The sequence below is a fragment of the Antennarius striatus genome, chromosome 23 (assembly GCF_040054535.1).
Source record: "Antennarius striatus isolate MH-2024 chromosome 23, ASM4005453v1, whole genome shotgun sequence".
NCBI lineage: Eukaryota > Metazoa > Chordata > Actinopteri > Lophiiformes > Antennariidae > Antennarius > Antennarius striatus.
The window spans coordinates 12,089,519-12,114,223 of NC_090798.1; the positions used below are offsets into that span (position 1 = coordinate 12,089,519).

Here is a 24,705-nt window from a genome sequence, read left to right on the forward strand (position 1 = left end):
TTCTGCGAGATTAAAATGAGGATCTGGAAAAGCCAGTCCTCGCACCGCTACGGCTTTTGTTCTCTGGAGGACTGTGTTCATTCTGTTTTGTAACGCAGGCTGCTGAAATGGAAATCACAATCATTCCCTCTGTTGTTACTTGTTATCTCTTCTTTAGATGCAGAATTGAAAAGAGTCCTTGAGGTGATTTTTTCTTCTTCTTCTCCTTCTTCTTCTCTAACGCCCCCACACACATCTCTTTACCGACACAGACACGACTCACGTACGCACATTTTTTTTGACATCCAGGTTGAGATGTTGTTTACCCTTCACGGTTGACGTGATTTCAGAGTGGAGGTGGTACCGGACCGTCCTTCTCTTGAGCATTGAATGTTTCAAAGAGCTCCAGACCTATGCAAGCGAAGCGTACGTTCAATTATTCAAGCACAGATGGAGTCTAGTGGTCAAGTGTACGCCGGGGCCTCTAATGTGAGGACGGAGATGATTTCACGCTCGCTCCCTCTCGTAACAAAGACGTCTTTCCTAGAAGATGGACGACAAAAAAAAAAAAAAAGAATCTGACTGACAGCTAAAGCAAATAAAGAGGATATCAGAAGCTGCTTTTGAAAGGTGATGTGATTGTAGAGTCATCCTGCACGGATGTGTTGGATGCAGCCAACCAACACAACAGGTATACCATTTAACAAGAGCGATCATCGCCCAACGAAGGTCTGAATGGCTCCCCGTTGCCCAGCAGAGCTTTTATTCTGTCTCTTCTTTCCCATGACAGTGAATGCAACATCCATGAAGTAGCAGTAAATAATGTAAACAGAGTGGGAGGAAGGGAGGAGGAAATGGAGCGTTAAAAGGTTGCACATTTGTCAGGACCACCCTTGGGCTAAAAAGCCCATCCATGCTGAGATCTTGAGGGAACATGAATGGAATTACGCCACAACACGCTTTAAACACATCCGACCAGCTCACCTCCACCGTTGGCTGTTAATTACCTTGGTCTACTCTAGTTACTACCTTATCCTTGGATATAAAACACATCTATGTGTTTAAAAGAACATTTCAGTATGTTTTCATGCATTACAGCCATCCCTATTTACTCGCCGTTAATGCATTCCAAGAACTAATTCCGCAATATAGTATTTCTTTTATCATTTATGGTAATTTAAACGTTTATGAATCCTCCCCATACTAATATTAAACAACCACCTTCTATCTGTATTACCTTTTCCCACACTCTGATAGCATTTTTGTGTCTCACGGAAGTGCGCTACGTTCTGTGAGTCTCGCTCTGATAGCACGTTTGTGTGTCACGGAAGTGCGAGACTCAACGGAACGTAGCGCACTTCCGGTTGCCGTCAGCCAATAGAATGCACGTACGGTATCATGTGACTACCTACTAAAAATCCATGATGTAGTGAAGCCGCGCCTGTTAAAGCACGAGGGATTACAGTATATATAATAGAAAAGCACGTTTCTGCTAGTCTTTTACCTCCGAACATAATTTTATACCCTGATAACTTCACCAGAACACATTTTAAGTAGAAACTGGACTCTGAAAATATATAATTGGACTGCAATAATACTTAACAGCCCTGTCTGAAGCGCATGGCGGGCCAATGTGCAGACTGTGGTCAGAGAGACTGTCAGATGTGTAGTTTTTAATAAAGGTCATACTTGATGTTGCAGCATAAAAATGTCACGGCAGATCTATTTGTTTATTATCTGTGTAATCAGTGTTCAGTGGCTAGTAAAACCTGCAGTAAATATTTAACGTCAAATCTTTGGCCGGCATGAAAAGTGAGACCCGTATAGGTTTAGTGGGTTTTGTCTTTTATCCCCCCCCTCAAAAAAGATTAAGTGACAATGAATTTGTAGCACGATGGTGGTTTATGAGGCAGAGCTTAAAGTTTGCTTTGCCTCGTCCACCTTTAGGAGGGGAAAGAAAGGATCCAAATAGCTTTATATGCTGATTATTATGTAAAACAATCACATGATCTCTCTTCTTATAATCCACATCCCGAGACATCGCCCCGTCCTGAGAATTGCTGGGCGTAGGTGATAATAATTCTTCGAACAGGTGCTACGCCATACGCCGTAAGGCCTGGTGAAGTGTATGATTAGTGGCACTCCCCTAAGATACCTTGCTCCTCTGTATTAAAACCAAACTCTGCCTTTTATTCCCCCCAGGGTTTATTAAGTGGGCCAGTTGCCATAGCGACGCTTTGGCAGGATATTGCCAGGATAAGCTGTAATGGGTCTCCTGACGCAGTTCACTCTGCTCCTGTGGAAGAACTTCACTCTCCGGAAGAGACAAAAGGTACACGCACTCGGAAATCGACGTTTGGTCGCCATCGCTGGTCATCGACGGGCGCGGGGGCGGGTTGGGGGGTGAGGGGTGAGAATACGGTTGCAGGGTTGTTATCGAGTGCGGTTGAGTTACTCACGGGAGGGCAATGGGGATTTATAAGGAAAATTGTGTCCGATGGAACTAAGCTGCCTTTAACTCTCCTGCAAAGAAACAAGAACAATCTCACCTTAATGCCAACCAATCTGAAGTGTCACCTTCAATTTTTGGAGGAATATCTCTCGAAAACGTTATGTCAGATTGGCTGTATTTGAGTTCTAACAAAGCTAGTCTTTGGCTTAATAGAACGGGATGGGGAGTGACAGATGTTAAAGGGTTTGTTTGAAGGGCAAGTACTCTTTCTGGCTTCTCTTACAAACCGACTGTCTTCTGCCATCATGTAACGACAGTTCATTTATTTTTATTACGCAACTAAAATACAAATAAAGTCAGAATCTAAAAAATAAATGCAGATAATTTACTTTTAAACATCTTTACTCATGCTGCCTTTACTGAAATGCCGACATATATCAGTCTCATTTTGGAGACTTTTCCAACAATGAACCCTGCTCTTCTTTCTGCTCAGACCGGATTCCTTTTCGTGGTCATTCCTTTTCCATCCCATAGCAGACACTGGACTATACATAATCATCCAATGATATATGGTGGACATTACTTCCTCTGATGTCATTCACAACAGCCCAGTCGCACCATGTGTGTCAACCTCATGGTGAGGATCAAGATCTCTTTCTCAAACAGGAAAGAGATCAGGGTCGTGTCTTTTGTAAGAGGTGCTGGTTTTTTTGCATGAATTGTGAACTGTTTTGCCAATGCCAACATAAATTATTGTTATTAGACAAAACCAGTGGGAGTGAGCAAGGACAATGGTGCTTCTGGAGGGCTCATGGAGGTTAATGACCAATTATATGAATGCCTCACCAAGCATTTTAAGATTTTATAACAGGCATGAAAGTGATTTTATGGTCCAGTATTTCACATAATTTCATAGGAGGAGATTATCTATCCACAAAGACAGCGGTGTCCGATGGCAAAACGCCTGGGGAGCCAGACATGGAGAAAGTCCCCATGATCTCTGCGTTCCCTTTCCATGCTTTTTCTTTTGGAATACATTATGATAATTCACCCTCTCAGCAGAACTACATCCTCTCTGACACACGGACTGGAGGGAATTAAAGAACAGAATTAGAAATTCCATCAAGTTTCTTTGAAATATATGCGCTGTGACTATTTCCTCATCTGTAATTCATTGACAAAATTACAGCAGTGAAAACTCACTTAATGACTATATATACACACCGAGCTGAACCAAATAAAATCGGTTCAACATCCACCCCAATCCTCTGTTCACGAGGCTGTTATGGTGATATAACAAGCAATATATTGTATTTTTCTAACCTCTTTCTTGCCCTCCGGTTTAATTATGAAGACAGAACCTCACTTTTGTCTTCTTTTATTATCCGTGCTTATGTTTGTCATCAGATACAGTCTCTAAATATGTTAGAGGAGCAGAGGCGAGGAATCGGTCGACTGGAAATTACTCCACAAGATATATCGGGAGGGATGAGTGTGCAAGCTGACCGGGGCGGCTGAGGTTAGAGGAGAGATGGGTGTGTGTGTGTGTGTGTGAGTGTGGAGGATGTTGTGGGTGGGGTTTTTGAGTGACAGTTTGCCAAGGGATGCATAAAAACCGAGACGACGGAGGGTGCAAGACGGACTGCGTAGTGGTGATGCATCAGGGTGAAAATCCCCTTCGCCGCAGGGATGATTCAGAAGTCTGCTGTCGCACGAATGTTACGCAGATCTCACCTTGACTTGACTCCGATTATTAATTTAATAAACATTGCAGATGAGAACCTGGAGACTTGTCCAGTAGCCAGCTGGGATCGCCTGTGGTGATGTGAAAAATGGATGTACAGTGGCGAAAGACCGATCAGACCTCCGAAGTTTCTCTCAGGAGAGCTGGTGCTAAAAGTCTATCTTGTAAGCCTAATTATTAGCTGCCTCACAGCCAAAGTCTCAACTTCATTCTCAGACTCTGCTTGGGGCCAAATAAATATTCAATTCAGAAGGTGGAGAGCAAAGGTAAAAATAGGTGTTTGGATTGTATAAAAACTTGAACCTGTAATATCCTAAGGCAGTAAATATGTCTATGTAAAACATACAAACTTGATAGTTCGACAAGCTGTTGAGGCAAATAGGTGGGAAAAATATCAGAAAGACCCACGTGAACGTGTAAAGCCTCCAGGTAAACCATTTGTGCAAGCGTGGATCCCTGCCGGCAGGTATTGAAGTGTCACTAAAGTTGTGGTTTTAAAAAAAGAAGCCATTGCTACTCCTCATTCAGAAGAGGATTAAACTTGGAGAGGAGACGATAAGGCGTCGGTGATAACTTTGGCTTGGGGTGTCGCAAGAAGAAGTCGCTTCTCAATCCTTGAAGGGCTTTGAGAGAGAAAAAAAAAAAAGGCAGAATTGCTGCCAAAGCATATTGACAGACAGAAACAGTCACATCGTCATCATATTGCAGAAGTCTCATTTGTAAATGAGACAACTGTGACAAAGAAGTAATGTTTCTCAGGAACCTGTAATGGAAGTAAAAGGACTTCATGGTTTGTTGCAGGTTCGGCTGCTGGTTGAAGTGGTATGGCCTCTGTTCCTGTTCTTCATACTGGTGTGGGTGCGCTCCACCAATAAACCATTTAACCAGGGTCAATGTAAGTACAAACACCCGTCACAACGGTTAACATTTAAGCTGACAAATACTCAGGGTTTTATGTGAGTCTCCATCATAGCTGAAATTCAAATGTTCACTTCACTGTATTTCCAAAATCCAATTCCTTCAGGCCATTACCCAAATAAAGCCCTGCCATCCGCTGGCGTACTTCCCTGGCTTCAAGGTATGATTTGCAACGCGGACAATCCCTGTTTGAGCTATCCGACGCCTGGGGAGACCCCAAGCCAAGTCAACAACTTCAACAACTCCATGTACGCTCTGGGATGTTTTCCCTTTTCTGACAAGACAACATATATCAGGATGAATGCAATAAATGTATAACCTCCCCCCTCCCCCCGCTGTCTTTCTGGCAAACCTAGAATCGCCGGGATACTTATCGAGCTCCAAAACCTCCTGGTGAACAGATCCGTTCTCAGCAAGGCGCAGGTGCTAGCGAATGACATGGACCAGTTGTCTGCACTCCTGTCTCAGTCCAGCCCCGGGAACGGTAACACTTTGAATAGCAATGTCTTAATGCGCCGACCTTAAAAAGACACAACCATTCACAAATTGATCTTCCCATTTAACATTATCACACACATTTGTTAGAGACTCTGCGGTCACAGTGTAGATTGGTCTCTCCCAATATAAAAGCAGTAATGGTTTGGAAAATAATTGGTTTAGAGGATACTCACCCCCAGCAATCACTCTGCTATGTCTTTATTATGTCCTCTCCATCAATGAAAGTATCCCCTTCATGTCGATGACAACTTGGAGGATTTGTTACTCCCCTTTATCCCTCAAAACTATTGCTGAGATTATTTATGATGCAATTTGCCATACAGACTGACAGATCGTTTGTCTTGATAAGTTGCTGCTTTGCATTTGGCTCATTTAGCCTGATGATATTCAGATTTTCATACGGCTTCTAATTTGCAAAAAACAAAGAGGGCTTCAGGGTTTGCTGTTCCACCAACGGATCTGGAGCCATTTGCATTTCGGGGTCGTTGGGTTGTAATATACAAGATTAAATCCAATCAAAGATCTAAGCTGGGCTGTAATTAATGACATTCTCTGTCAGACGCGAGAGCACAAAAGGTCATTAACAAGAATGGGAAATGGAGTGCTATCGAAAGGTGAGGATGGCAAAAGGCGATTGTGTTGTCCTTTTTGTGGTTGTCGCTGGGGGTTGATTAAAAGACTCAGGTGGTCACTTCAATCAGGACGGCAATGGCTTTCAGGACGAGCCAAGAGCATGTTCTACTAGCCCATAATCTAACCCTGTCCATCTCTGCTGCAGTCCTGTGGGGCATGATAATGTGGAACAAACTGAGGAGTGTTGAAATAGAGTGTAGGCAGCACAGCAGGTACTATAATTAAATCTAGACTATTTTAGTCAAAGATCGACCTGAATTGAACCTCGAATAACTGAATCACCTACAGTACAGATCTTCCAGAGTCTCAGATGTAAGAAAAACACTTTGCATGGGAGTAACATGTTAGTGCACCACAGTGGAATCCACAGCATGTTAAACCTTTGTGAAGCAGCAACCATGAAGAGTCAACTGGTTTGTGAAGCCGCTCATTAAAATTCTACTCGACTACCTGTTGACAGCTACTCGCAAGAAAAGAACTTCTAAAATAAAATGTAGTACTTGTTTAGCAACAAATTATCTTCCATCACGCGACGTCGGTGGCCAAACCCCTACTTGCACCACTTAAGGATTTAATTACAGCAGTTGTCTCAACAAAAGCATAATCTTAAATCATGTTGTTCTATTGTCTCGCATGCTGGCCGTTGTGTATGAGAACGCAGATTCAAACTGCTGTGAATACTCTTTTCCCAAAATCACACATGCTGGAACTTTAAAGATTTTATTTCTATGTAAAAGTTTTATCTTTGTAGATTTAGACATATTCAGATAAAAGGGGTATATTTAAAAAGTATAGTAAACTCATTTTTAAGTGACATCTTTCTCTCAAAATACTTTCTGGAAATCTTGGAAAGAAATGGAGAGCATCCCAAGGTTTAACGGATAATTAATTTATGTCTGGAGCTACTGGAGATATTGTGTAAATGGGTTTTTTTAAGCGATTATGGAACTCGCAAAAAGTAAACTATCAAAGGTGTTAGACAGGTCAATTTACTGAGAATCAATCAATCAATCAATCAAATTTAATTTATATAGCGCTTATTCATATTAGAAGACATTTCAAAGTGCTTTACAGATGCCCTCCAGAGCAAGCATAAGCGACGGTGGCGGGGAAAAACTCCCTCATTGAGGAAGAAACTCCGGGCAGGACCCAGACTCTGGAGGGCGGTCATCCACCGTGATATCTTTAATTGCTCCGTAACTTATGATACATTTTGTTTGTCTAAGTCCCCATTGCTCATAAAAAAATAAAAATGCCACTAAGCCTTTTGTTTAATTATGTACTTCAAATACTGGCCTGGTTCATTTTGACTTTACTGTCCTTTTAAGCCCCACCCATCGTGTTGAGGAGAATCCTCAGAGTCAACGAGACCTTCTCCACGCATCTAGGAGACGACCTGTCGGTTCCACCATCAGTGGTCAAAAGCCTATTGGATGCAGAGGTCAAACTCGGTGGTGTGAGTATCATTTCATTGCTCTGCTGCGTGATAAAAAAAAAAAAAGTCTCTAAAGAGTCAATATTTTCACCTCCGCCTTGCTTGAGAGAATTTTAATCTTATCAAAAATGTTCAGAATACAAAGAATGGTAAGAATGTTATTTACTACACTTGCCATTTATGAATGAAATACCCTTACCAAGGACTTCCTCTGGGACAAAGCAAACTCTAATTCAGTATTTGCTCAAGAGAAAAAGTTATTTGAAGCTGCCTCCAGGAGATAGCCTCTTGTCTACTCACTAATTGATACTCTGGTATGTACCAAGTGTTCTCAGATGAGCTCCAAGAATGTAATTATATTTCACTGACATTGACTAAGATGCTTAAGTACAATGTGCACTGATTAAAAGATCCCTACTGTGCAAGAGGAATTCTAAAGGTTGCAAAGAGCTCTGGCAGGAACTGTATGATGTGTGCAAACACTTAGTTTACTTGTGTTATAATGATGCCTCCTGTCTTGTTGAGCATCGCCGGGCAGCGTTTGATATGAGATAAATTATCCGTGTGTTTTACACTGTTGTTATTGGCGCTTTAAGTGTTACACATCACGATATGAGAGGGAGGTTGTGAGGAGAATTAGCGTAAATTCATGTTGTCTGTCAGCTCCTAAGTTGGTATTCATGTTTCAGATGATGGGTGTCCGGTCTCCGGGCGACCTTCGGCGCATCCTGTGCGAGGGGCCGGATTTGGATGAGTACTTCCAATTTAGCCACCAGTCTGAAAAGGAGGCCTTTCGAAATGTCAGCTGCTCCCTCTCTCCTCGGCAGCTGATTAACGCCCAACGAGCGCTCTTCCAAAACCTGGACGCCAACAAAGTAGCGTCCGAGGTGAGCTTTTTCTGCACGCAAAAACAAATCATGCAACATGTCTAATTTGCATTTAATGAGACTTGCAGGGAGTGTGAATTGTAACCGGGGCACGATTTGCCTCATATTGACACGAGCTGTTTTGACGCAACAGTAGCGACACGAGCCATAATCTTCTTCATTAGGAAGACATGTCTGCTTGGCAAGGTCACCCACATCAGGAGTCTTACAAATTTCACTATGCGGGCTAATAAAAGTAAATTGGAAAAGATAAGCCACCAATTTAGCAATAACACGGAGGATGCATTAGTCAAATTAAATATCGCAGCTGTCGTGTGTGTTTTATCCTTATTTTTGGAGGGAAACGGCATCCAAGTTTCGGGTTTTGTAGTGGATGGACTCCAAATATCGATTGTAAACTATCAGTCATATGGATATGAATTGTGACATGGGGGTGGCAGAGAAGCATCGGTGCTGATGTGGCAAATGAGGACAAGCAATGGCTCACCATGTCACTCTGAAAACATGCAATATTTTTAATTTCGGTGAAGATTAGAAGCAACCCAAAATTTATGGCAAGAAATCTTCCAAACTCCACCTGATGATACACTTTTTTTTTAATTTTATGACTGGTTTTGTTTTTAGTTTGGCCTGAAAACTCCTGATTGGGCCTTTTTAGGGCAGCGACATCATTACAAATGTGGTTCTACTGAGGAAAATATATGACTGTTACATCATAATATATCAGTTGCATACCATTCTAGGTATATTCATTCTGTGGCTTGAATCAAATTAACTTCACGGAAGATATTTTTCTGTGCCAACCAATCTAAAATTTAAGCGTTATTCTTGTCAGGATCTGATGGAGACACAACTCAGCTAAAACTGACAAATGCATTTTCAGGCCAACCTAACAGCAACACCTCAGCACTTATTTTGTCTTACTGTACCATCATCTTAATTTATTATCCTTTCTTTCCATTTTGAGTGAGTCATCATTTTCCGACCCACAGTGTCCGAGCTATTAAAATTTTCATTTTCATGCACATCTCCGTGACTTTAAGTGATTTCACTAGAATGCATGCAGTCAGGTGGGAATTATTCATTAGAACCAATGTTTTCTTGAGTTCTCTTAAATCTCTGAGTTCCCTTTGGGATGATGAAAGTCTACACTTTTCTTTGAGTTTATCTTTGAGAGAAAATATATGGGACAGCAAATCCAATAAATAAGTGATAAGGCAGGAAACTTGTAGGAGAGAGCATTTGAACAATTTAAGCCCACAGGCACTTTCAGAGACAGAAAAAAAAAAAATGAAAGGCCAGACAAGATATGGTGGAAAAGGCTCTGAAGCGCTGCGAGCAAATGGATGGAAAAGAACATCAAACCGTCACACTTAAAGCTTGACATTGCTGAATGATTGTGACAACAATGACATAAAGAAAAGGACAAGTGAAGAAGTCAGGGTTTATTACTCTGGTAGATTTAGATACTGGTGATACGAGTTTGTGTCTGGATATTGTTTCAGAACAAAATTTCTAAAGAAGTTCAACAAAGAAGGTATGGGGTGCTCCAAAACAGTCCGTCCACAAATGAAAGTGTGTTTGTGTTAGCGTCGTATCATTTGTCGTCCCCCATCTGACACTTCATAGCTTGATAGTCCTATCGACCTACGGTGGTCAAATTGGCCTCGGCTGCGTTCGATGCAGTCTTTGCTCAGATGCTATCCTGATGTTTCGGAGAAAAACCACAATCCCTGAGAGATTGGCCATTACCAGCAAAGGCCAAATCCTGCTCATGTTCCGTTTTATCACATTACATAATCTTTTAGATCCGCTCGTGTTAAGTTGTGCTCATACTTGTGCATGCCTATCCAACATATGCCCTTCTAGCTGCCTCCGGCTTTGGATGTGAACGCAACAGACATGGCGATACTGATGAGGAAAATCAATCAAAATGCTTCACCGTTGGCTGCGGAGGTGGGTGGGGCATCAAATACTCAGTAATCAATCTTTGTATTTATAATTTGTTTTTAATTTTTTAACTTTCAAATTCCTGTTTTTTCTTGAATTTAGCTAATCCGGTTGCAGAACTCCACGAGTTTCAAGGCTGTTAGCGAACTGGATTTCCAAAGAAACTCCATGGATAGTTTCAACACGCTCATTTGCAATAGACGGCCTGACTCCAGTTCCACCAGTGGGCCTGTGGCCCCCTCTTCCCGCACCAGTTTAACACATAACATGAAAATTCCCCAGATTGGCAACGGTTCAGGTAAGTGTTGCAGGAAAAGCTCCCGCACTGAAGTCGTCCAATGATTTCTGAGTCCCTTCATTTGAATTAGTCGGTACACAGGCGGCGCCGGGTGGTGTGCAGGGTGCACCTGGAAAGCCAAGCACCTGTGCCACAGTTGGCACCTGTGTCAGGGCTGGAAACCAGGTTTGATTAGGAATGCATTATCGTTGGCCGTGTCAGGGGGGGTTGGCATCCACGATAGCCAATCAGATCAGTCTCCTCTCATTACATTTAAGGAACCTACTGAAGGCCGATGATGTTTCCTAACGACAGATTCTCGGCCAGAGCGAATTATCCTCGGTGCAAAGTGACGCGATATTGGTGGTGGGGAGTCACAAGGGGTAAAAACACACAATCCATGAACATATGGCGACCCATACTCCTCACACAGGACAGATGGTGTCACTAAGCCCCTTTTTTTGTGTAATAAACTGGTATTTTGTTCTGTTGAGTAATGAAATACAACCAAAACAAGCTTGCGCTGTCACTTTCACTGAACTTGTCTCATTTCGTAAAACGGGGGGCGTTTTTTTACAAAGCTGTAAGATAGTAATACTTGGAACCTGCTAGATTCACCTTCTCATAGCCCATAATGCTTCATCACCCTAGGTATGGCTTTGGCCTTCATCTTCCACGTCAGTTCCTTCAGGTTGTTCTTGACCTTCTTTAGATTTAGATTTAGATCTAGATGAAACCACGTTAGAAGAAACTGCAGTATTTTCACCCACAGGTGTCCCCATGGCGATTGAAATCATATATGACACATGTGCTCCACAAGTGTTTGCGTGAGACATATTTGACAGTGGAGCGCCGATATGAATCGGCCTTTGATGTAAGCCGCCACGCGCCGGCGCTTTGCTAACATTTCCAGCATCAAAGCACGCACACGCATGCATAAAATTCGTCACGGGTTTGAGGACTTCGTATCAAAGTAAAAGAAAGGCATGCGTGAAATATGTTTGCGATTCATGTGACTCATGTCTGAGTATGGAAAACGCAGCGCTGGAATTTTAATGCTTCCTGTCGTGGAGTTGTAGCTACAGGTCTTCAGTATTCCAAGGAAACACGTCTCTAAAGGTTTAACATGGATGTGGTATTTAAACTTATTTGTGAATTTTTATTATTTAATATTTACATGTATTATTCTGCCACAATAGTGAGTGTCTGTTTAAATCATTTGCATTTCCTTTGTGCAAAATCTTCTTGATATCTTTAGACTGAAAGAACTCAGTGGAGACGAGATAAAGACGCCACACTGCAGAATAATATACATTTAAACACATGAATAAATCATGTGTTAGCTTTGTGTTGTAGTAACACATTGCTGCACGTGATAAAACGTTTCACAGGCGCAAATATTTTTAAAAAATAATACATTTTCTCTGGAGAGATTAAATGCACTCTGTAAAACAAGCATGTTTACATGTTTACACTACGGTGGATTCCCATTGGTCCTCAGGGTTGAGTTAAATGCAGAGAACACATGTGATTATTATTAAATATGATTTTTTTTTAAAAATGTTTTCTTCTTTGTGGCATCTAATCCGTATCTTAATCACTCCCCAAAAAAAACAATGACGTAAATAACCAGGAAAGCATTCAAAGGTGGGTGTGAGCAGCTGGGAAAAAATGCTAAATATGTTTCCTTTATATTAAAACCCTTCAGAATTAGATTCTCGGCCCAACTTCCTGCAGCCTCATGCTCATTAGAGACCATGCATTCCTGTTTCATTAAATGCCGGTCCTTTGGAGACCGGTGCACAAAATTAGATTTTAATAAGAAGCCTCGATTAGGAAAAAGAGTTTCACTATAAAGTAGAGTTTCATGCTTTTGCCAGCACAAATTAGCAAACACACATCGCACCGTCCATACAGAACAAGCACCAATGTCTCCGTTAGCATGCTAATGGATGTTTGGGATTTACTGTGGCATTTCATTGTCTTGGCTGATGTACAATTAAATTAATCTGGAATGTGCACTGTGTCAGCATAATGGTCAATTACAAGTCCTTTGTAAGTGTAAAAGTGCACTCAAAGGAATAGTGGAACAGCAATAATAAAGGCCATCAGTGAGGTTTTGTTAACAGCTTGATAATTCTACCAATTAATGGTTGACAGAAGGGTGGGGGGGCAATGACAGGAGATGATCATTTTTTTCAGTTTTTTACCATTTTCAAAGTGTATCCAGTAGATTATTACGAATAAGGAGTGAATGCATGATTTTGATGTTTTGTCAGGATGTGTTAGAACATCATTTGCAAAAAAAACCCGTTTTTTTTTACCCGATTTGTCTCGTCTTTACATCACAAGCAGCATCAAAATTACTTTTGATCCGTCCGAACCACTTTGGTGTGATTTTTTTTTTTTTTTACCTGACATTGCTCTTAACGTTGTCGTAATTATCTCCAACCTCACGCCGATTCGCCTCTGGGGATCTCTTTGAATAATTAGCAATCAGTACCATTTATTTTGAGTTTGAACCGTAGCCATTTAATATATACTGAGATGTTGAAAGCGGCGTGCTTTAAGTCGGGCAGGTGTCGGCGAGCGAGAGATGTTCGTCTTATACCTCTAAATGTCAAAGTGGCTTCCCTCCATCTCCTGTGAGCGACTTCAATGACATTTATTCTCGCTTATTACGCTTCTATTGGAACGCTTCAAGGCGCCACTTGGTATGTACCGCCTGTAGGAAATAAGCACTGCTTTATTGATGCATTGGCTAACTCCCCGTAGACATCATATCAGGTGTACGCGTGTCTGTCTGTGCAACAATAAGACATGAATCTAGTGTAATACCATTTTCTATGCATGTCTGCACTTGTCTGTGTGTGCACAACAGTGCGTGCGAGTGTGTAACGTCGAGCAGCCTGTCTCGCTCTAGTGCTGAATTGAGCCCATCTCCAGGGAGCAACTCAAATTGATTAATTTTGCCAGGTAAGTTGAGGGGCTGAATGTGAGGCTCCAAGCAATTATTTGACTGTGGCTAAAAGTGGCGTAAAGAACAGATTCTCTTGTTCTGTCACGCAGCCGTTTTCTAATAAAGGACAGATCTGCTGTCTAAAAGAGGCGCCTGGTTTGCAGCTCTTCAGAATGTGTTGCCTCTCCAGTCTCCCTGTAGCACACGAGAAATATAAAAATATGCAGTATTTTCTGCACTATAAGGCGCACCTCCAACGAATGGCCTACCTTCAAACTTTTTTCATATACAAGGCGCACTGGATCATAAGGTGCACTGTTGGTTTTTGAGAAAATTAAAGGCTCTTAGGTGTGCCTTATAGCGCGGAAAATACTGTACATATCTTGTTTTATAAGGACACCGACTGTTAGGGACCGTATGCACGTTTACGTCTTTTGAAACAACATGACCTCATCACCTTGACAGTTTTATTTTGAAGCAAACATTACATACATTACTTTGTCATGTGTATATATACAAGCAAACCTTGGTTTTCGAACGCTTTAGACATCGAACAAATCAGAATTCGGCCTAAAAATTCAGAATTTTTTTGTCTTAGAAGTCAAACAAATTTTGGATGTTGAACGCCAACTCGAACAAAGGTAAAAATTTATTTTTCTTATGCTTTAACTGTAATGTACTTTTTATTTTAGGTTATTCAATAATTTTTGACTTCATTTGCGTTCCATTGCCTATGGTACGAGTTACGGTACCGTAAAATTCTGTCCAAAATACGACTTTAACTCGTACCTTAGGCTAACCTGATTACGTTGATGGTTTTTTTTTTCTTTCTCGTTTTTGCTTCTTTCTTTTACATTTCTTTGATATGTTTCATTAATATACAATTTGATATATACAATGACATGAAATAACATATGTTGAAAAAAGGTAGTTTTCTAACATCTTGGAATGGATTAAGACCATTTATTCGTAATGGGAAAAATATTTGGAATTCAAACAAATCGCTATTCGAACAGCCTTCAGGAAGGAATTGTGGCCGTAAACCGAGGATTGCTTGTAAGTACAAACCTTGAAGATCACGTCGATATCAAACGTCACGCTTTGATTCGCCGCCGCCGCCATCGCCTCAGGGTGAAGCATGTCCGTCCATCCACGCTCAACTTTTTGGCGGTTGAGTTTTCCATCCTGGTACCTGCGGCAGTCGACCCTTTTAGCGACAGCAGGGCCAGTTTTCCATTTTAACAGGAAAGGGTTTCTGAGTTGCACACCGCTTTGCATTCCCTCTATTTCAAACATTATGATTGCAGGAAGCGGCGTCTGTGCAGCGTGTGGAGGGAACAGGTGGCGAGACCCAGACCGAAGGGCGGCCATTAGCAGCCCATATTCAGACCTCCCATGAGCACCTGGGAAAGATGGCCAGGAGGCAGGAAGGTTAACGTTTAATTGCTCTGAAAACGGCGGCTAAGATCGCCCCCCGTCGTAGGAAACAGTCGCTCCGGTGAGACGGAAAAGCGGAAGATTTAGGTTTTGCTGCCGTCTGGAGAGGACTGGGAAATCTGCTAATGTCATAACAGGTGAACATCTGCCTGTTGGCACCAAATCCAAAAGGCAGATGTTCACGTTGACGTTAAGACACCACATTGATCAAGTGACCAACTGATTAACGACCAAACTGAATCACATATTTCCAGACACAACAAGGCAAAGCGGCTCTTTTGTTTCTCAGTGCTTCCATCACACCAGCAGTCACCGATTCAGTGAATCCAACCTGGAAACATCCACAAAGGCAGATTATAGAGATGTTTACCGTCCCTTTGTGTTTCGTCTAGTACTTCCTGCTGTACTGCCTGTTGTACTGCCTGTGTTGTACTGCCCGTTGTACTGCCTGAGTTGTACTGTCTGTGTTGTACTGCCCGTTGTACTGCCTGTGTTGTACTGCCTGTTGTACTGCCTATTGACCGTGGGTCAGAGAGGACTAAAATTTCATCTGTGCTGTATGTTGTGCATATATGGTACATTTGAAAATAAAGCTGACATTGACTTGACTTTTATTAACTACATTAGTCATGATCCTACTGCAGCTGGGCAATTTGACTTGCAACTTTTCCTTCTTTACATGGATGTTCACTATTGATGGTGCTTTCTGCTGCTTGTGCAGCAAAGTGATAGTAACTTACACTATGTTTCTATGAGTCCATCTACATGGAAGCTTTCTGAGGGCTGGGACACAACATTCCAACCAACATTCCGACGATAATTGGACCATCCGATGTGATTCCAGAGAAACGGACAAAGAAATGAGAAAGGAGATCCATGGATGGTGTGTTTGCGTGTCAAAGGATGGAATTCTTTAAATAATTGAAATAAACTAGTGGTGTAAGTGAAATTAAACGGTTAAGTTGTATATTTAATGGTTTCATGGAACACACGCTGAGTTCATTTCGGGTAGGGTTGGGTCGCGTACGATTTCAAGCTCAACAGCTAGTGTGTTTGCGTCCTTCACAATTCTTTTCAAACTAACCTGTTATGTATGTAGAAGGAAATATTTCCAGGTCTTAACTTGACTCTCCTTCCCTCCTCCACCTCCTCTTTTTTTTCTTTTTATCTCCTTCAGAGGCTTTTTGCCAGACCCTTATCGACACCCTGGAGAACACACCTGGCCTGCGTCTCGTTTGGAGCACTTTAAAGCCGTTAATGTTGGGGAAAGTTCTCTACGCACCTGATACGCCGGCTGCTCGCCTCCTGGTGAAGGAGGTAAATGTGGAATATTTTCAGAAATCTGGCAGAAATCTGATTTCTTAGGATACCAATTCCAGGTATCAGTAACCGTGTGGAGAGGCCGTTAATGGAGGGCTTCCTCCCTAGTGGTTGATCAAGAGGCCTGTTTGTTCAAGTGTTTGTCGACGTAATGACATTTATCCAAAATATTAGCCTTGTTTTTGATAACTGCATACGCCGCACAAACAAGGCGGAAAGGATTCCGTGTCGGGAATACATAATGTCTTCACAGCGAGCGGCACGGCGCTGGAGCAGGAGGAACTTTTAACACCAGACGACGATTGTTTACAAGGCAGCGTTCGGGGGTAAATAACCCCATTTACATCCGATCTCCACGGGGGGCGGCGTTACATTCTGATGAGTCATTATCCGAACTGTTCAGACGCGGAACGCCGTCGGTTTGGGATCGACTCAGCAGGGGGGGGAGGCGCCACCCGCCAGGGGAGAAGGTGAGATAAGTGCGATGTTGAATAGCGTCTCCCTTGTTTTGTTTCAGGCCAACAGCACGTTCAGCAGCATGGCTCAGCTCAAAGAGCTGGCAGATACCTGGGAGGAAGTCGGGCCACGTATCTGGGATTTCCTGCAGAACAGCAGTCAAGTGAACGCAATCCGGGTGAGATTCTCAACTAAGATGCAGAAAAAGAAAAATATCTTTTTAACTTTTACTTTAGATTTTCTTTTATTTCAGAGAATACAGGACGGTTTTCTCTGAAAGCGGCTTTTCTGTCATGTTGTTTCATGTTTACACAATGCATGATGAAACGCTTATGAGTATTTGTTCTATTTTTCAGTGGAGGAATGTTAATCGCATTATGGGATGTTTTGTGCAAGACTTTTCCAAGAGTTTTGTTCTTCATTTTTTGTTCAAAAACTTAATTTCTATTACTTTCTCACTTCATTTTGACACTAAAAAACAACATCATTTTTGCACCAAAACAAATAATAATTATAAAAAATTTAAAAAACATGTAACAGAGATCATTTCTTTTGTTTTTTATCCCAGTGTGTGCTAACAATTTCCTCCAAGATTGATAAAAGTGATTAAATTACATTACAAAAAAAAAAATCTTTTTCGTAGAAGTTTGCATCATGAAATAAATACTGTGCCTCTGTTGTCGTCGATGCTGCAGGTGAGAATTTACAGGACGCGCTGCGTCGATCAATTTTTGCACCTTCTGTTAAGAATTAAAACACGAGTGCGGAAAGTAATTATGGATAAGTGCAGGATAATTTTCAAGCAGGCAGAAAGGATTATCTATAGAAGCAGAGGACACGGACTCTTCGCCACCACTTCTCTTACTCCCTCCTGCTTCCCCTTTCCTCTGTCTTTGCCTCTCGCTGTATTTCCTTGACACTGACATTACTCCGGTGTCACTCCAAATGAGCTTATAGGCAGCTGGAGGGAGGCAGACATGGGGAGCTCCATATAGCCGGGGTATTCATTACCCTAGCCCTAACCTTTACACAAATGGGCCGGCAATCCTCCTTTGTCTTCATTTTCTCCCATCCCTCGCTCTCCGCCTCTCACCTACGGAGGTGGTCGCTTCGGAGGTTTGTCAGCTTCTGAAGGTCCTTCAAGGTCACAGACACATTTTGCATTGATGGACCAATTACTTTTACCACCACAGATCCAAACGGAGGTAGAACATGTGGTTGCGTAGAGCGGGATAAATTACAACGCTGCTCAGAAATGACCAGCGACGCGTCGGAACAGAAATGAAGAGCAACTGGTGTGTTTTAACAAAGACAACTACCATTCTATTATCTTGGAGGTGACTTCCTGTCTGTATGGGTGGTACTTCTGAATCCACTTCCTCTCATCTTTACGTTTCCTCGCTAGTGGATAAAGAATTCAAACTGGTTTCTCTGTTATGTTTCGACTTGGACGTGACTTCCAGACTTCGGGACGCACACATTTTGGACGGGTCGCGTCCCCGATGCATGCTGATAGACGCCGGTAGATTGATGCACTGATTTTTTTAAAAGGTCAGATGCGGCATTGAGATTACTTAATTTGACACTTTGTCTTAAAGTAAAGCAGAAAAACCATTAGAAGCAACAAAGTCGAAATGTCACTGCACCCCTAGGATGCATGTGAATCTCAACTCAGGCGTTCACACGTTAGAGGTCACGATGTTTGATCGACATTCGGTGACCTTTCCTCTCCCCACCACAAAGAATGTAGGCTTCACGTACACTTAAGTACTGGGAAGAATGGTTTGAAATGAATGGATGTCATAAATTATATCTAATCAACTCTGAAACGACTTCCACCTCTGGATTTACTCTGTGGAACAGTCTCATTTTGACCGATGATTTTAAAAGTAGAACCAGTCAGAGACTGCAACATCCTGCGACACCCCTGAATTCAACATTTGACCCTGACCTACACATTTTTGTGCCTCTGGCTTCCTGAAAATGTTACTTTTCCTTTTGTGATTACATCGTCGGGTTTCAGGGATGTGTACCTAAAAAGGTATAAAAGTGAAAATTTGACCTTGACCAAGTTTTTCAAGGTCAAGGTTGTGATCTAATTTTCCTCCCCTTTGCTGCCGGAGTAATGCGCTTTTTCTTTCTGCGTTCTACTGTATTTGTTGTACGGAGGGACAAACACACAAACACTGACAATAACAATACATCAGCGCTTCGCGGGATGAAATAAACTGCTGGATATTATTATGTAGAGATTCTGCAACCATTTATTTAACGCAGCATGAATACATATGTATGTCAATGCGTTGTGTTTATAAAGGCCTTCAGCGCTGATCACATGACCATCTCCAGCTGGATTCCTGACCTGAGATGACTCGGAGTAAATCTACGTTATCATGTTAGCGAGGTGGATTCACATTTGCATCCGTGTCTGTTTCGTGCTCTCGCGTTCGCCCATATGTGTGTGTTTAAATTTGCATTTGTTTTTCCCCCCACACACACACTCCTTAATGTACATCCATGCAAATGTGCTTATGTTGTGTGTGCGTGTGCGTCGTACGTCCATAACGCAGCCTGTGCAAGCACAGCCAAAAGCATCTGAAGTGCATCTCATTTTTCTTATCGCTCTTTGTTAATGCTGCAGAAAAATGAGCTTTACTCTCCTCTACAATAATACGATTTAAGCCTTTTTTGGTCCTTGTGCAGCTTCCATTGCATCCATGCCGCATTGATGTAATCTGGTCACCAGAGACTAGGATTACTTATCTTTTAACCCGCATTAAACCAGTCTCTTTTTCCCTTTTAACTCAGGCTCTGCTGGCGAATCCGGTTTTTGCTGCCCTCCTCAACCAGCAGCTCAACGGGACTCGTTGGACGGCCGAGGATATCGCCAACTTCCTGTACAACGGGCCTCCGGAGGATCGCCCTCCCGGCATGCCGCCCTACGACTGGCGAAACGTTCACAACGCCACAACGGAGATGCTGAAGCTCCTCTCAGTCTTTCTTGGCGTATGCAATTCCTTTGTGTCTGTTCTTTTATTATAACCACCTCGCGAACCTAGTTTCCCACCCACTCATCCACCGGAGGGTTCCGTGACCTCTCCCGTAAAGTGAAGATTAGATTTTCTTTAAAACAGAGGCCGTTACTTGACATTTAAGATTCTTAAAAAAAAAAAAAAGCAATTCTCACCGGTGAGGAAATTGGCAATGTTTTTTTTTTCTTTCCTTCCCCACCTCCTCTTTTTAGCCTCTTCAATTTATTCTATTTAGTCACCTGATTCACCCATCTGATTTCTTTGCATGTGTTTGTCTTTAAAAAAACCCAACAACAACACCTATGACCTTTTAATGCGCTCCAACAAAAGAGGCTCCCTGCAAAAACAAGCGGAGAATTTATTCGCTTTTCATTCCAACTTATTAGTCTGTTTAAAACACGACTCAGACGTGCAAACTGAAGCCTTGCCAAGTGTAGCAGCGTCTTTAAAGTTCTATTTAAAGTGTATTACAATAGATTTACATCACTTTTTATGGTACTAATCTTTACGTATTTACAGTACTCGCAGGCTTTAGACGGCAAGTCGGTAGCATTTTTATACTCCTACACATCTGCTGGACTGTTCTTTACTTTATTCCACTGTTTCCAACCCTGACACAAAGGTACAAGAACACCTGTGGTGCATCCCTTTGTAATGTCCTCGTTGAACTTGGTGCTTTTTGTTTCTTCGCTTTTGCATTTCTTGTTTTTATACTGCTGTGAAAATGAAAATCCAAGATTTTTACAGCAGGCTTTGTATTCTCCAACACTCTATCTGTAGACGTCGGTCTTTTCGTTAAAGTTTAATATCTTTGACTTAGTCAACTGTCGAATACCCGGGAAGATCTGTCACATGGCTTCCCCCCATGATCTCAGAAAACGTCGTTATGGATCCGGCGGTTGTGAGTCTGTCGAGGCGTCAAACGGAGTGGTGTCTCTAAGTAGGAACACAGACGCTGCTGACACTGATATATTGATCTGTGGAACCGTTTGCAGCAAAATCCCTTCTTTCTACACTTTGCCTGATCACACACACACACACACACACACACACACACACACACACACACACACACACATCAATCCACGATCAGGTCCTTTGGCAAGATGTGCTTAGCGATACATGGCCACTGAAATTCCGACACAGTGCAGTCTATTTTCTGCACTAAAAGAAATTGCTTTTGCTCAATGGGAAGGCCGTGGTCCGATAGGTGCCGCGGGTCGTCTGCTGATTGAAAGGTCACGGGGTCATTCCCCGCCTCCGGCTGAATGTCAAAGTGTCTCTAGCTGTGATGCTAACCCCAAAACATTCTCCTGATGTTTGTCCTAGCAGTGGGAATGGCTGAGTCATCAACTTAATATTGAAATCCTGGGGAAACAGGGGTGTATACGCTGTATATCTGTCAATATAATCACCTATATAATTATTATGGATATAAGTATATATATATATATATATATACAATTATTATAAATAATATAATAACAATATATAATAATTATATATGATAATAATCATATATATATACACACACATACAGTATATTATATAAATGATATATAAATATATGTATTTTTATTTATATATATATATTATATTTATATATATATATTATATATTTATATAATTTTTATTTTAATTAAAAAAATATAATTACCTTTCCATTTCTGGTTTGGCATCTAATGTCAAAAAAAGAAAAAAGCAAGAACAATCCTTCTTTAAACCAAAGATTTTGCAGGTCATATCCGGTCACAGATTGTTAATGTTTTTCCTTGAATCAATAATCAATGTGAGCAAACTGATAACCTGAGATCAATGCCAAACGTCTATGAATGTTTTATAATCGCCGTGGCTTCTCTGCACCGTGGCGCTACTCAAATAACATCGCTGCGTCCCTTTGATGGAACGAACCCAAATTACAATGATCGAAGCCGCTCTGCTTCGTTTATGGACTGTCTACAGGTTAATAGTGTTGTGATACCATTGGTGGAATTTATGATTAAAAAGGATATATTTGGCAGCACCCAAACATCACTCAAGGAGGGGTTGATGAATTAAGCCAGGATCTGGTTGGCTGCTTGACGAGGGGTCCGGTTTCTCAGTCCGGCCTCAGAAGCTATTCCAAGAGTCAAAAACTAACAAGCAAACAAAGTTTAAAGTGACATAAAATGCTCTGAAGGCCATTTTGCAATGCATCAATACAGGGATGCATCTATTTATCAATCCTTTGCTACGCTAGCACAGATTTACTTTAATGACAATTTCCTTCATCACTCGCCCCAAACGTTGGGTTGATGCGACCCGTAACACAAACCGAACGGATGCTGCCGCCATGATATTTTATTTCCCGCTGTGGCTCGAAAGGGAATGCAGACGAGGGAAGTCCTGAGAGGAAATGATAAAACAGTTGCCGCAGTCGTGGACAGCTGTTTGGTGCGACTGCCTCCCAGGATGGCTAGCTCATTATTGTCTGATGAAACAGGGGAATAAGGCTAGAGAACAACGAATGCTAGCGGCGCTGTATCTCGTTTGCTTACATGAAGCCCAAAACATCTTCCTCCCACTGGCAGCGCTGCATAATTTGGATGTCAGTCCAGTAAAAAAACTGAGTGATGCTTTTTTTTTTTAAATCCATCTGGCATTCTGTCTCTTCTGTTTTATGCTACATGAAAATAAAGATTCCTGTCTTCTCTGGCAGTGTCTGGACCTGAATAAGTTCGAGGCGGTCCCGTCTGAATCCCAACTGGTGAGCAAAGCGCTGGATCTCCTGCAGAATGAAACGTACTGGGCCGGAGTGGTGTTTGAAAACCTAGAGCCCAACTCCAGCCGACTGCCTCCTTTTGTTAAATATAAAATCCGCATGGACATCGATGAGGTGGAAGGAACCAGGAAGTTGAAAGAAGGGTATGTGACTGCTTCCCAAATCAGGAATTCTTATATATATGAAACAGTTTTAGGTTAGGTCATTCGTTGGAGGCGCGTCTTATAATCCATTGCGTTTTATAATCCAGTGCGCTTTATAGTCCAGTGCGTCTTACAGTCCAGTGCTCCTTATACCTTGAAAGAAACTGTAATCTTGCTTTTCAACCAATCTCTTTGCTAGCTTTAATTTCATACTGCAAACTACCAGACCAGCGCGGTTTCCGACCTTTCCTTCCCTTCCTGCTCTTTATTTTCCAAGATCGAAGACGCTTCGCTTTACTGTCCGCTACCTTTGCCAAAAGATTCGATGTTTATGCGTCTTTTAAAAGTTTGCCATCAAACGATATCACCTCCGAGGGAGTCGTGGCGTATGTACAGATCATTGGTGTCTCTGCTTTTTAATAAGGTTATGGTCGCCCGGGGCCCGAGACAACGCCTTTAACGACCTGCGCTATATATGGGGAGGCTTCGCCTACCTGCAGGACATGATGGACCACGCCGTGGTACGACTGCAGACGTCAAAGACCCGACCCTTAGGCGTTTTTGCCCAGCAAATGCCGTACCCTTGCTACGTGGAGGACGGGTAAGTGTGGGGGAAAAAGAAGGTTACATTCGAGATCTAATCAGATCAGATTTCTTCTCCCTCTAAAATGCTCTCTTAGCAGTGATTTATAATATTGCTGATCAATAATGAAGGGAACCTTATAATAAAAACATCCTTGAGGATAAATTTAGCCATGCATTGAAGGACAGCAAAATAAAAAAAATGAAGACAACAACAAGGAAAGAGCGGATTAGACCTATTGATTCCAGTCAAACCACAGAAATTCCTGAATTTTTGATGGATGCTGAATTATTCAGGAAACTACTGTGAGTCGTCTCCGTCCTCGTATTTCCAAGGCCTTTTATCCCGATTGATGCAAGCAGACCCACATGAGCTCCGTTGTGCACAAAGATTGACATCAGGACCCCATCTGCGTCGCATATCCACTGATATCCGCCGACTCCGATGGCGTTAGACCCTCACAGAGGGACGCGGGCGACGGCGTATCGCTCCCGATCTTCCGCCGCCAAGATTTCCTCTGAGTCTTGGAAATGGCTCTATCCATGCCACATTATGATCTCCATTAATAAAGGGAAAGCCTGGTGACGCCGTCGAGAGAGAAGATAATTACGAGGGAGATTTAAATCGGAAGAAGACAACGTGGCCCCTTTTCGCTAGACGCAAAATATTTTTCTACCACATGGGGATCCAGTTCCAGAAATTAGAGTGCTAATTTAAAATTATTATGGGTTTAGAGTGGAATATAATTTACAGTAAAGCATTCAGATGGCGTTAAAATAAACATTGTGAACATTAAATGAACCAAATCTACAACAGGAACAGTAACATCTTTATTAATCTAGTTTTAATCCCTGCAAGGTTTCGATTTATTTCTCATCCCATCTGATTTATATTCTCGCTGCGGCTTTAAGATTAAACACAACCTCGTCGGTTTGCAACTTATTTTATAGCTGCATTAGTAAACTGGGTTGAAAGCACATATTTCACATTTGTTTTTTTACTGCCTGAGTGGGGGGGGTTATTCATTTAGCAAACCAGGCGACGGAATAGCTTCAGAAGCGCTAATTGGATGACGGGTTATTGAACTCTTTGCCCCGTGGAGATCTTCATCAGTGGGAGATTTTAACATTTTAAATGAACTGATGGAACTGGTTCCTCTACGGGGGAAGACTGACATCAAAATATTGGCGTTTTGTGCATTTTTCCACCGCCATTGAAAAAATCTGGCATCAAATTACACA

General features: G+C 42.0%; 1 protein-coding gene across 1 annotated transcript in view; it reads left to right on the forward strand.

The window, feature by feature from the left end:
* The first annotated feature begins 2,245 nt into the window (after window positions 1–2,245).
* Window positions 2,246–24,705, forward strand: part of LOC137590992 (phospholipid-transporting ATPase ABCA1-like) — a 98,552-nt gene continuing 76,092 nt past the window's right edge. Inside the window, exons 1-13 of the mRNA XM_068308847.1 lie at window positions 2,246–2,311; window positions 4,977–5,070; window positions 5,200–5,341; window positions 5,450–5,577; window positions 7,553–7,680; window positions 8,349–8,546; window positions 10,416–10,502; window positions 10,779–10,794; window positions 16,347–16,486; window positions 17,007–17,123; window positions 19,754–19,951; window positions 22,676–22,881; window positions 23,306–23,482. Coding sequence (XP_068164948.1) covers window positions 2,246–2,311; window positions 4,977–5,070; window positions 5,200–5,341; window positions 5,450–5,577; window positions 7,553–7,680; window positions 8,349–8,546; window positions 10,416–10,502; window positions 10,779–10,794; window positions 16,347–16,486; window positions 17,007–17,123; window positions 19,754–19,951; window positions 22,676–22,881; window positions 23,306–23,482 — 1,697 coding nt within the window. The remainder of the gene's footprint in view (window positions 2,312–4,976; window positions 5,071–5,199; window positions 5,342–5,449; window positions 5,578–7,552; window positions 7,681–8,348; window positions 8,547–10,415; window positions 10,503–10,778; window positions 10,795–16,346; window positions 16,487–17,006; window positions 17,124–19,753; window positions 19,952–22,675; window positions 22,882–23,305; window positions 23,483–24,705) is intronic.